General features: G+C 56.5%; 1 protein-coding gene across 1 annotated transcript in view; it reads right to left on the reverse strand.

The window, feature by feature from the left end:
* Window positions 1–3,289: 3,289 nt before the first annotated feature.
* Gcn1 (GCN1 activator of EIF2AK4) overlaps window positions 3,290–12,234 on the reverse strand; it is a 55,268-nt gene continuing 46,323 nt past the window's right edge. The window contains exons 48-58 of the mRNA XM_032886505.1: window positions 11,675–11,818; window positions 11,316–11,585; window positions 10,929–11,042; window positions 10,304–10,534; window positions 9,499–9,692; window positions 9,280–9,394; window positions 6,604–6,700; window positions 6,177–6,325; window positions 5,695–5,802; window positions 4,348–4,566; window positions 3,290–3,934 (exon numbers count right to left, since the gene is read on the reverse strand). Of these exons, the coding sequence (XP_032742396.1) occupies window positions 3,809–3,934; window positions 4,348–4,566; window positions 5,695–5,802; window positions 6,177–6,325; window positions 6,604–6,700; window positions 9,280–9,394; window positions 9,499–9,692; window positions 10,304–10,534; window positions 10,929–11,042; window positions 11,316–11,585; window positions 11,675–11,818 (1,767 nt within the window). The 3' untranslated portion in view covers window positions 3,290–3,808. The remainder of the gene's footprint in view (window positions 3,935–4,347; window positions 4,567–5,694; window positions 5,803–6,176; window positions 6,326–6,603; window positions 6,701–9,279; window positions 9,395–9,498; window positions 9,693–10,303; window positions 10,535–10,928; window positions 11,043–11,315; window positions 11,586–11,674; window positions 11,819–12,234) is intronic.

Here is a 12,234-nt window from a genome sequence, read left to right on the forward strand (position 1 = left end):
CTGGTCTACAGAATGAATTCCAGTCAGCCAGGGCTACACAGAGAAATCCTGACTATCAAAACAAAACAACACAAGCCAATAGACAGACAGACAGACAGACAAGTAGATGTAGTCTTCTCTGTAGTTCAGTCGACCCTGAATGCACAGCTTTTCTCCTGCCCCAGCCTCCTGAGTTTGGGGATATAAGCTACTACATTCCAGTTTCTTGCTCTGTTTTTTGAAAGACCTGATGTAATTTAATACAGCCGGAGAGAACGGTACTTAGAACACCCCTGACCAGGAGTGGTGGTGCACTCACTCTTTGAATCCCATTCAGGAGGCAAAGGCAAGCAGATACCGGAGTTCAAGACCAGCCTGGTCTACAGAGTGAGGTCAGGACACAGAGACCCCACCTCAAACAGCAGCAGCAACACACACTCGCCTGCCAAATGCCTACCTTGTTTCAAAATCCATCAGGAAAAATCTCCAAAACCCAAGTCTGGTTCTGCAGAACCTGTACTTCCTGGTCCTGCCTGTGAGCCCCGTAGAGAGGACTTCCTTGCAAAGCTGGTTCTTAGGAGTGTCTCAGTCTTGTCACACCGTCCAGTTCATAGCTTGACACCAGCTCCAGAGGCTCCAAGTTGAACCCTCAGTTTAGAAAGTTACCTCTTGGGGTGGGGGATTTAGCCCAGGGGGAGAGCGCTTGCCTAGCAAGCGAAAGGCCCTGGGTTCAGTCCCCAGCTCCGAAAAAAAAAAAAAAAAAAAAAAAAGAAAAGAAAAGAAAGAAAGTTACCTCTTAGGCTGGAGAGATGGCTCAGTGGTTAAGAGGTTAAGAGCACTAACTGCTCTTCCAGAGGTCCTGAGTTCAATTCCCAGCACCCACATGGTGGCTCTGAACCATCTGTAACCGGGATCCGATGCCCTCTTCTGGTCTGTAGCTACAGTGTGCTCACAATAGATAGATGGATAAATCTTAAAAAGAAAGTTACCTCTTGTCATTGATTTGGGGACCCTGACTCTTTAGCTAGTGTCCAGCAAATCCCCGGGGCGGTTGGAGCTCTGGGCCAGTCCTCTGGAACTGGCTAATGTGTTTACCCAGGATCCTCCTTTGAGGACAGGTTTGGAAGCATTTCTCTGAAGCCTAGCCAACCTCAAGACGAGAGTGTCAAGCGAGTGACCGCTGCAGACAATTCTCGCCTCTGGCAAACAGTAACGAAGGGCTGGGGAGCCGTTCAGAGCACTGGCTGCTCTTCCAGAGACCCTGGTTTGCTTCTCAGCACCCACATAGCAGCATCCGCAACTCAGTACCAGGGGTGCCAGGAATGCATGGAGTACACGTGTGAAGGCAAAACACACACATGCACACACACACACACACACACACACTCTCTCTCACACACACACATCTAATTTAAAAACCGACAGTAGGGGTTGGGGATTTAGCTCAGTGGTAGAGCACTTGCCTAGCAAGCGCAAGGCCCTGGGTTCGGTCCCCAGCTCCGGAAAAAAAAAAAAAAAAAAAAAAAAAGTAACGAGGGACCCTTGTTTACAGGATGCTTCAATTAACTGTTGAACGGGACAGGGATCGCTCCAATACCTAAAGGGTGCTGAGAAGAGTCTAAGCTTCTCCAAATTCCTCATTTGCAGAAAGAGGAACTGGGAGCTCCCAAAGCTGTCAGAGGCTGTCAGCCGCCAGCCATCAGGACATTTTTGTACTCCTGTGGATATAAGCTCCACTTCCTCCAGGGCTGCAGTGCCTCTCTGGATGGTTCCTTTTGGCCCACCCCGTGTTGTGTGACTGTCCTTAGCCACTGGACTTCTGAGAGCTGGCACCCGCCCTGCAGACCAGAAAGCAATTCAGTGTGTTCGTTCCGAGAGCCTTGGCACTGTCTATTCAGATCCTCATCGGCTCCTCCTCCGGGTTCTGAAACTGGAAGCTTTTTCCTTCATCTTTTGCTTCCTGGGTGTCCTCCGCCCTCTGCTTGCCGGGCTGCCCCCTCCCAGCTGCAGGCCGGGCTGAGAGTCTGGGGTGGGTGTAACCCAAGCTGGTGGAGAAAACAGAGGGCGACCTGCTGCCTGCTAGAGGCTTCCAGGCTGTGCACCCTCACCACACTGCTGCTGCAGGAGGTGCGCACCTATGTGGACGAAGGCCCCTCGGCAGCTGGGAGGACACTGGACCATCTGGATCCCAGTTGCCATGGCCACCAAAACCTGAAAGCATTGGCTGCTCCCTTACGGGGACTGACTGGGCTGACTTCCCAAGGTCTCCTCCGGCCCTAGGATTCTACAGTTACCCCCAGCCAGATGACACCGGGTCTGCAGTGAAATAGGAGGTCGGTGACATATGAAGCAGAGGGGATAAGAGGGACGTCTTAGAGGTCAGCTTGCCTTCCCTCAGTCAAAAGCCCGATTTCTACTTCTGCTACAGCTAGTGCGACCGGTCTCCTTTAGTTTTCTTTCTGAGACGGGGTCTGATGAGACCAGGCTAGCTTTAACTATGTAACCAATGACAACCCCTCCCCAACCCCAGCTCTCCTGCCCCCTCAGTGCTAGGATTCTAGACCTAGGTCACATCTGGCTACACTTGGCCTTTTTTTCTTTTACAGCTCTAGCCAGTAATTTTTTTCATTTTGAGACAGGGCCCCATTATGTAGACCAGGCTAGTCTAGAACTCCCAGGTATACGCCTGCCTCTGCTTCTTGGCTGCTAAGATTAAAGGCGTAGGCCACCAGGCTCAGTGTTGGCCGGTATGTTTGACAGCTTATTTCACTGGGTCCGGAGAACTTTGCATCACTAGAGGGTGTGTCCCGAGCCTTCTAGGAATTAGGAGGAAGTCACTTATGAGCCAGGCACATGCTGAGCTACAGCTCTGGTTCCCTTTTGCACATCCCTGGGCCACAGGAACATTGCTCCAGAGGGGACGGATGGCTCTAGAGCCTGAGCAGCAGGGGCTTACCTCACTTACCCACAAGGACGGAGCTGGGAAGTACACCACTCAGCCCTGGTTTCCCCACCGAGGGAGACCTCGGGCCTCACTGAACTGAGGCAGGACAGGGAAGTCGGTGAATGACGCTCTGGTGGTGGGGAGGGGGGGCAGGAAAACACTGCAGGCTCAGCACAACGTCCCTCCTTCTTGATGCAGGAAGCGTCATGTGTGATGGATGCTCAAGAATTTTGAATATCCGGGGCCAGGTCCTACGCCCTCAACCCCAGCACAGGGAGGCAAGAGCAGGCGAATCTCTGAGTTCAAGGCCAGCCTGACTACATAATCAGAGACCTTGTCTCAAAAAAAATGACAAAACCCCGCTCCTTTCAAGATGAAATCAAAGCCTTTATTAAACCTCCTTCCAATGGCCTGCATCCCGAGACCTGGAACTGAGGAGGAGACGTGAGCATCCCCTCCTCCAGACAAGTCAGGTCCAATCAGGCCACACGAAAAGCAAGCCACAGCGTCAGGTCAGGCGGAGCTCTGCAGCCTGTGCCCCACTCAGATCCCAGCAGACACAGGCCTGCAGCACAGAAGAGGGACCTGAGCTCATCCCTCCGGCAGGGCAGAGTGAGTCAGGGCCCCCTAGCGGCCGCTCACGCGCTCACTGAGGTCGCTGAGCTCGCTTCTTTCTCTTCTCCAGAGATAAGGGCAAGAGATGGAGGAGGTGATTTTCAGTTGAGTGTGGGTTGGATTTAAGGCTTTGGCTCTGGTTGGCTGATATACTAAAATACTTTCTGGGAACACCATCTCCTGAGCTCCCCTTGGAATAAACATATTTTCAAAAATGAAAACAGTGTGAGCGCAGACGTGGGGCCGTGTGGCTGCGGCGGACCCAGCCTGTCACGTCAGGATGGTGTCATCCACCTGCTCCACGGAGTCCGCCTGGCAGGCCAGCTTCTTCAGCGACCGCCGGCTGCACTCATTCAGCGCCTCCAAGCTGGCCGCATCCAGGATCTTGGAGAGTGACTGTGGAAAGAGGAGCAGAGGCCACGGTCAGGCAGCGTCAGGGTGGAGGCCAGGCTGAGCCTGAGGCCACTGGGGTGCAACCTATGGCTCTGGATGGATCGGAGGCAACTCAAAGCCTCTCCTCACGCCCTTCCTAAGCCAGGGACACAGGCTGCTGAGGGGAGGGCTGAGGCACTGCGGGGCTCAGATAGGGCAGCACCGCCCGGGTTTCTATCCTGCGTCGGGGACCGCCCACCAGGGCCTGCGTCTGCTGCCGAAACAAAGGCTCTGTGCCCCAGGCGCCCGGGTCTCTGCCACCCTGACAGCTAACACAGACTGCGGGAGAACAGGGCTTCAGGACTGCTGTCCAGAGGCACGGGACAGACAGACAGACATCCACAGTGGGTGCCGCTGGCACCCGGCTGGGCTCGCACCTGCAGCAGCTCCTCGCCCTGCCTCAGTTTGAGCAGATTCACGATGGCCTGCTCGCTGTAGGCCCTCACTACAGTGTTCTTGTCCTTGGTGTTGTCGAGTAGAGCCTTCAGGATGGGCTTGATGGCCTGGGGCTCCAGGGCAGGCCGGGGCTCCTTGTTGGCCCACCAGATCATCTTCTCGGCAACCAGCCTGATGTCACTGGACGGGTTCTGCAGACACTGGGAGAGGAGGGAGGGAGACATGAAGTTCATTAGCAGAAAAGCCCACATTTCCAGAGTGGACACTGCTCCAGCACACACACTAGGCCCTGCTTCCTCCTTCAAAGTAACGTGTGACAAGGTCCCTGCCTTGACAGGTGACAAGCTGTCTTCCTTCCCCGTCTTGTATGGTGTTGCTAGTCCCTTGGCTCACGACTCGTGGCCCACATGAGGCCTCTGCTGCCTCACAAGGCTGTGATCCTTTGCACTCGGTCGGGCCTTGGTGGTCGCTGGTCACACTGCCTGGGATGTGGGTCCCTGGATCCTCTCTCAAAGGTCCCTCCCGTTCCTTCAGCTCTACCTAACCCTGGCCTTTGTCCAGCAGCTCCGGGGAGTGCGTCCACCTTGTTCGTCTGCACTCTTTCAGGGTCAACGCCAGCAGCCGTCAGTAAACAAGCATGGGCCACAGCATCCACCTGACCAGACCCTTCCTAAACTCTCGGCAGTGGAACAGCCATCTGCAGGGAGGGCAGCTGCTTTCTGGAACCTCGTTACTCAGGGAGGTTCGAGCGCAGCAGCACTGTAATTGCCTAGGAGCTGAGGCAGAGCTTTGAACTTGGCCCTGACCCCTGCACACACGAATGTTTGAGGTGGGGCCTGTCAGGAGGGAAGCCCTGCTGTCATGTCCGACTGGTCACCTGGCTCACTCAACTACTTCCCCTAAGTCACTTTGAAGCCCAGGAGAGCCACAGATTCAGTTCTCCTGCTCTGCTTCCCAAGTGCTGGGGTTACCTACACAGCAGTCACCGGGTGCCTTGCCAGCTGAGGGAGCCAGACAGGTGAGGAGAGTTTTAGAGTCCAACTCCATTTCCAGGCATGGAGGCGCACGAGCGTGCCCCTTTAACTGCCGCCCAGGGGAGGCAGAGGCAGGCGTCCTCGTGTCTGCAGACTGGGCTAGGGCTGCACAGTGAGACTGCGTGAGGTGCTCGGCTGGGCTGCCAAGCCTGACAACCTGACTGGACCCTCAGGACCACAGGAGGAGAGAACAACTCACGAGTCTCCCCCGGCCCCCTATCTCCCACTCACTGGGTCCTGGGTCCTCCTCAAGATCGTCTCCACCCCACTCCTCAGCAGCCTAGCTGCACTCACCTTAATGAGCAGGCTGGAGATTCTGGGTGGCAGCTGTCCCCCTCCTGTCTCGATGTGATACTTCATGAGGAAGCCCATGCCCCGAATCCCACTCACGGCAATGGGGATCTGTGGAGAGCAGCAGCGAGAGCTACACAGGGTGGAGCCACCCCATTCCCGCCCGCCATGCAGCAGCAGAACCAGGAGCTATACAGGCCCTCACCGCCCATCTTGTCCCTGATTACCATACCAGCTGCTCTCACTGAGCCATTTGCCAGGCCCCAGGAACAAGGAGCCGAGTCCCCTTATCGAGAGACTGTGGGGCTCCTCTAACCCATGCCTCAGTTTAAATGATTAAACCGCAGAGGGAGGGGTCGTTCACTCAGCACCTAACAGGTTAGCCAGCCACAGCAGGACCCAGAAACTGAGCGCCGCTCCACACAGGGCTCGGGTAAGCAAGGGGTGGCCATGGGTGGGTTGGGGAGGACAGGACTGAGCCTTACCCTGTCTGCCACAGCGTTGCTGAGGACCATGTCCTGAACCTCATTGCTGTATTTGCCTGTGCAGAGTCTGCTGGGAGCCACGTTCACAGCCACAGAGAGCGCCAAGCTGCGGCCGTGCCGAACCATCCAGTCAATGCCAGATACGTCAGCTGAGCAGAGGGACACAACTGGGTGAACTCACACTCACAGCTCACCCCCGCACTCACATCCAGGGCTTATCCCCCACCCAGCCAGCCAGCATGCAGACTCGGGGACTGGAAATGCAGCTATGTTCTAAGATCAGCCATCATCAGGGCTACGGGAGCACTGGGGACATCAGTCTGTTGTAGCAGCTGGTGCCTGAAGGCAAGCGTAGCCCAGTGCTCCAAGATCCTTCAGAGGAGGGAGAGGAGTGTCACCCTTCTCCCCAGGCCGGGGTAGCACCTACCCAGCAAGCACTGCTGCAGGACAGTGTTGAGCTCCTCCTCAGTCAGAAAGGCACACAGCTCCCCAAGGCACCCGGCTGAAGAGATCCGAGTGTTGTCCTGGCAGGGGAGAGGGGAGTGACAGGGAGTATGGCCAGGAACCTCAGCTCAGGAGCTCCAGGCGCCCACATCCCTAGCCCTGACCGGGACCTCCAATCACTCCAATCGCTACCTGCTAGGGAGTTAAAAATGCCACACTGTGCCTATTATAGGAAGCTCCAGTGTGCATGCAGTTGGCACCCATCACCCAGCAGCAGCACCAGTACCACATTGCATGGCCCCTTGCTGCTCCACACTGGATGCCTCCCGGTTAGCATCTCCACTGCCATCCACAGTGCATCAGACACAAGAGCACAGCTGGCCGGGAGAGCTGCCTCCTCACCGCTGCCTGTAAGACGCTGCCTGCAAGGCGCTCAACTCTTCCCGCCTACTCCAGCCCCACATCCAGTGACTTGCTGCTCTGTCTGCTGTCAGTGCCTCACAGAAATGCGGAAGCCACGGTGTGAAGAAGTGTCGTCAGGCTGCACACTCGCTTTTTATGGAGGGAGGGGCGGTGCCAGAGACGGAAGCCATATACAAGGTAGGCAAGTGCTCCACTGAGCCGAGTCCACAGCACCCTGTGATGACTGCTTTCTGTCAAACCCAAGGCAGGATACACAAAAGGCATCTTGCCTACCCCATGGCCAGCTTACTCCAAACATAGAGAAGTGAGTCTAAGTAAATGCTGTTTTGCGATTAAGTCCCACTCTGACCTCATCCCTCTAAACCAAACGGGCTGGCTAGCTTTAGTCAACTTGACACAAAGTAAAGTCATCTGAGAGGACAGAACATCAAGGAGAAAAATGCCTTCGTAAAATCCAGCTGTAGTGATCTTAATTAGTGACCAAGGGAGGAGGGCCCCGCCCACTGTGGGTGGAGCCATCCCTGGGCTGGAGGTCCTGGGTTCTGTAAGAAAGCAGGCTGAGGCCGTGAGCAAGCCAGTAAGCAGCACCCTCCATGGCCTCTGCACCAGCTCCTGCCTCCAGGTTCCTGCCCTGACTTCCTTCCAGGATGTGTAACCCTTTCCTCCCCAGCTAGCTTTGGTCGTGGTCTTCATCACAGCCATAGAAACCCTAACCAACCTACCAAACACATTCAGACTAGATGACTAGGAAGCTAAACCAAGCTGACTCTTGACTGCCATCTCCAATCTGAGGATAAGCTGAGAATAGGCTGTCCACAGCGTGGGTCTCTAAGCACTAAGCCCGCTGAGGACTATTTCCGACACCCTCTGGCCACATGAGCTACCTTAAGTTCTACTGTGGAAAATGCAAGTTTGCCTAGATCCGAACCTTTGCTGCACTGGCCCTGTAAAGCTCTAGGACAGAGACCGTGACCGACCGCAACGAGGCACATTCCTACTCATGAGGGAGTTGGGGTTGCAGTCAGAGAGCAGCCACTAGGGGCCAAAAGCAGAGCCATGGGCACAGCAATCCAGTACCCACCGTGGCTGTGCACAGCGTTTGATACCACAGGAGCCAGGCTTAGCTCAGACTTGCAGCACTCGCATCAGAGAGAATAAGGCAAGATCACAGCCTGGGCTACCCAGAAAACCTTGTATCAAAAAAATAGAGTTTGCTCAGTGGGTGAAATGCTTGCTGTGCAAGCTTGAAGATCTGAGTTCAGACGCCTGATACCCGCATGAAAAGCCAGGTATCCCCAAGAGACTCACTGGCCAGTCAGTCAGGCCTAAAAGGGGGACTCTAGGCTCAGCGAGAGATCCTGCCTCAAAAAAAAAGTAAGGTCGGGGGATTGGGGATTTAGCTCAGTGGTAGAGCGCTTGCCTAGCAAGAGCAAGGCCCTGGGTTCAGTCCCCAGCTCAGAAAAAAAAAAAAAAAAAAAAAAAAAGGTAAGGTCGAGATGTGATTAAGGAGAACTTGCTGAGCTGGGCAGTGGCGCACACCTTTAATCCTGGCACTGTGGAGGCAGAGGCAGGGGGATCTCTGTGAATTCAAACCTGGTCTACAATGCAAGCCAGGGCTACACAGAGAAACCCTGTCTCACCCCCCACTACCTCCCCCACACCATACACCATACACCACACACACACACACACACAAGGCTGCCACAGCAGAGGGCTGTCTGTGGAGGAAACAGAAGTGCTCCCACAGACTTACCGCCCTGAGTCCTGCCAGGGCAAGGAGGGCATGGGAGCTGGGCCAATGCTTCCCAACTGTAGGACCAACGGGGCGGCATAGTCAGAGCCCCAGGGCCCCTGCAACAGCTGCTGCAGGAGAACAGGGCTCTGCATGGCCCCAGAAGCCGTCTGCTCTATCAGGGGACATCAGGGGACGGGCAGAGAAAGTGACTGAAGCTGAAGCAACTGGGGAAGGTCTGGGGCTCAGGGCAAACACATGCTCAAAACCCGTAAGACCTTGCTTGGTTTGACTCCAGCACAGTCAGCACCACCAGAAGTCACCCCAGTCACCCCAGAAGTCAGCACCATAAACACTTCCTGACCCCTCACAGGGAGAGCATCTGAAGGGGAGTGTCGCCCACACCAGCTGACAGCTGGACCAGCCACCCACACAACATGGAGAGAACAACCGCACACGAAAAGCAGTGGGATCTGCAGTGCAGCCACTGACCCACAGCCATACCTCGTCATGGCCCAGCATGTTCAGCAGGAGTGAGACAATGTTTTTCCGGATGGCAGCATCCACTTTGGCGCCTGCACCCTGAATTACAAACCTGAGGGCCTGCAACATGGTGTCCCTAGGGAAGAAACGCACTGCTTTAATGAACCCCGGGCTCCCCGACTCCTGCCTTCCATCTGCTCCACATGGCCTGCAGACAGCCCTCCTGAGGCAGTGCCGTACCTTATACCTGGGTCCTCCACCACACGGATTCCATTGAGCAGCTCTGTAAAAAGGGGGTCCACCTTGATGTGGATGGAAATGAGTTTCCCTAGGGCATCCGCAGCCTTGAGGCGTACGCCCCGATTGGAGTCCTGCAGGGCTTTGGTGAAGGTGGTCTGAAGCTGGGGCAGGAAGGGCTTCAGGGCGATCCCGACCTGTGGGAGAATCGCCGTACAGAAGTCAGGACTCAGACATCAAGGTCGTGGTACACTGACCTTGAACACCGGTGAGCTAGCCAAGCTCGCCCAGCCAGGAACAGACCGCTCCAAGCAGAGAAGACCCAGGGACACGCAGGAAAATCTGCCTGGCTGCTTCCATCTAAAGCGGTGGCTCTCGCCCTTCCTCACGCTGTGGCGACCCCAGCAACACAAGCTATGAAATTCCCACTTCGTAGCTGTAATTCTGCTGTTACAAACGGTAACGTAAATCTGTGATGTGCAGTCCCCGTGACCCCCATGAGGCCGCAATGCCAGGTTGAGAACTGCTAACTTTCAGCTGATGAGTAGAGGAGGCCGTGGCCCTTCCGTGGCCCTGGTTGCATGAGGCTGCAGCTTGTCTGCAAGGACGAGAACTCCAGCTTCTCTGAGCGCACCCACAGCAGGCTCAGAGGCTGCACGGCTCTAAGGTCTGCTCACAGAGCTACAGCACGACTCGGCACTGAGCCCGCTCCGTGTGTGTCTATGGTGCATTCCCTCTGCCTCTAGAGGACATCACATGCCGGTCTCCTGCGAATAGGTTAGAATCCTAAAATTCCTAACTTACTCACCTTGCCCAGCAAGAGGCTGAGTGTCTCCAGCAGGGCCGCCTTCACACTCCAGCTGAACCGGTCCCCAAGGATGCGAATCAGAGGGCCAGTGATGCTGACCACAGAGGGCCTCAGGGCATCGGCCGATGTCAGGCGGATCACCAAGCCCAAGGCCTTGGCTGCTTCTTCCTTTTGCTCAGGACTGCCTGTGAGGACTCCTTCCCGTAGCACTGGAAGGATGGAGGTTACTCCCTGACAAGAGAACCAGAGCTGAGAGTCTAGTCTCAAACACCCCAGGCCTACAAATTCCCCACCCTCGGCAAAGCACTCCAGCAGCCATCTTCTCTCCAACTCCATGAGTCAATAACATGGCTGAGCCAGTCACTGCCAAGAGGGTGTGACCTGACTGGAGGGGAGAGGACCCGACAGGCTGATAACACGAGACGTGCACAGCCGCCACCCCCGACCACTCACTGGCTGTGGCTGAGACGCTTCATAGCTTAAACCAAGGGCATTGTGAGCCCGGTCTGCAGGGGGCGCCACAGAGCAGCACACTGTCTGTGACGGTGTCCCAGCACCGAACGATGGAGCAAGACAGACAGACTGGCGGCGGCTGCAGCGTCCTATACCCCAGGCCCCGGCTCACCTTCTTTGGAAGGCAGAAGCCCGGCACGTGCTCCCCTCGGCACTCGTTGCCTATGAAGCGGATTTCCTTATGGAATTCTTCGATCAGGGCCAGCTGGTTGCCGGCATCCAGCTTCTGTGAGGGTTGGGGGAAAGCACCAATGAGGCCGGACCTTCCTCTCGGGACACGGGGCAATGGGGGCGAGAAGGGCTGGCCTCGAGTCACCCGTGCTGAGGCTGGGTAACGGCAGCAGAGGCTCCATTTGGAACCATTTTACAAATCTCTGCAGCCTTCGGCCCCCTCAGGCACAGACCTGCAGTCCCTCCACTGGACGACTGAGGTGGGAACATCGCTTGAACCTAGGAGACGGACCCGGCACCCACAGACAGCAGAGGTCAGCAGCCTCACCTTAGTGATGGCGTTGAGAGCATCCCAGCTCTCCCCCAGAACCACAGGGCTGGAGTCATTGAAGAGGCGGATCAAGCCGGAGACCAGGCTGCGCAGGTGGCTGGTGTAGTCAGCCTTGGAGCGGGAGCAGTACATGTTGAGGATGATGGCGGCGGCCTGCCTCATGCCCACCTCAGGGCTTCGCGTGGCCTCCAGCAGATCCTCAATGATGATCCGGTGCCCAATGTCATCCTCTACCGAGAGGATCACAGCCTGACAGTTGGCCATCTCCTAAAACCACAGGGAACGTGTGCACTGAGCATGGAGTCTCCAAGTCAGCAGCCCTGGGAAGAGCTAGAGGAGCAGCCATGTTGTCGTACCAGCTGCTCGTCTGGAGTCCCAAGCTTTTCCTTCAGCGCTAACATGACTGCTGGGAGGATCACACCAAGGTGACGCGTCAGAGCATCGCCAGCCACAGATGAGAGGAAAGCCAGCACCCGGGTGTTGACAGGTGGTGTCGTCAGCTGGGGAACAGAGACAGTGTCATCCTGACAGCAATTACAGACTGGGGTCCAGGAGAAAGGACCAAGGGCCCCTCCCCACGCTCTCTAAGGGCCCCTCCCCCCTCTCCCCCCCACGCTCTCTAAGGGGCTCTCTAAGGGCCCTCCCCCTCTCCTAAGGGGCCCTCCCCCGCTCTCTAGGGGAGCCCCCCCGCTCTCTAAGGGGCCCCTCCCCACGCTCTCTAAGGGGGCCCCTCCCCACGCTCTCTAAGGGGCCCCTCCCCACGCTCTCTAGGGGAGCCTCTAAGGGGCCCCTCCCCCGCTCTCTAAGGGGCCCAGGGGCCCTCCCCCTCTCTCTAAGGGGCCCCTCCCCACGCTCTCTAAGGGGCCCCTCCCCACGCTCTCTAAGGGGCCAGCCCCCCCCAGGGGCCCTCCCCTCT

The sequence above is a fragment of the Rattus rattus genome, chromosome 16 (genome assembly GCF_011064425.1).
Source record: "Rattus rattus isolate New Zealand chromosome 16, Rrattus_CSIRO_v1, whole genome shotgun sequence".
In the NCBI taxonomy this organism is placed as follows: domain Eukaryota; kingdom Metazoa; phylum Chordata; class Mammalia; order Rodentia; family Muridae; genus Rattus; species Rattus rattus.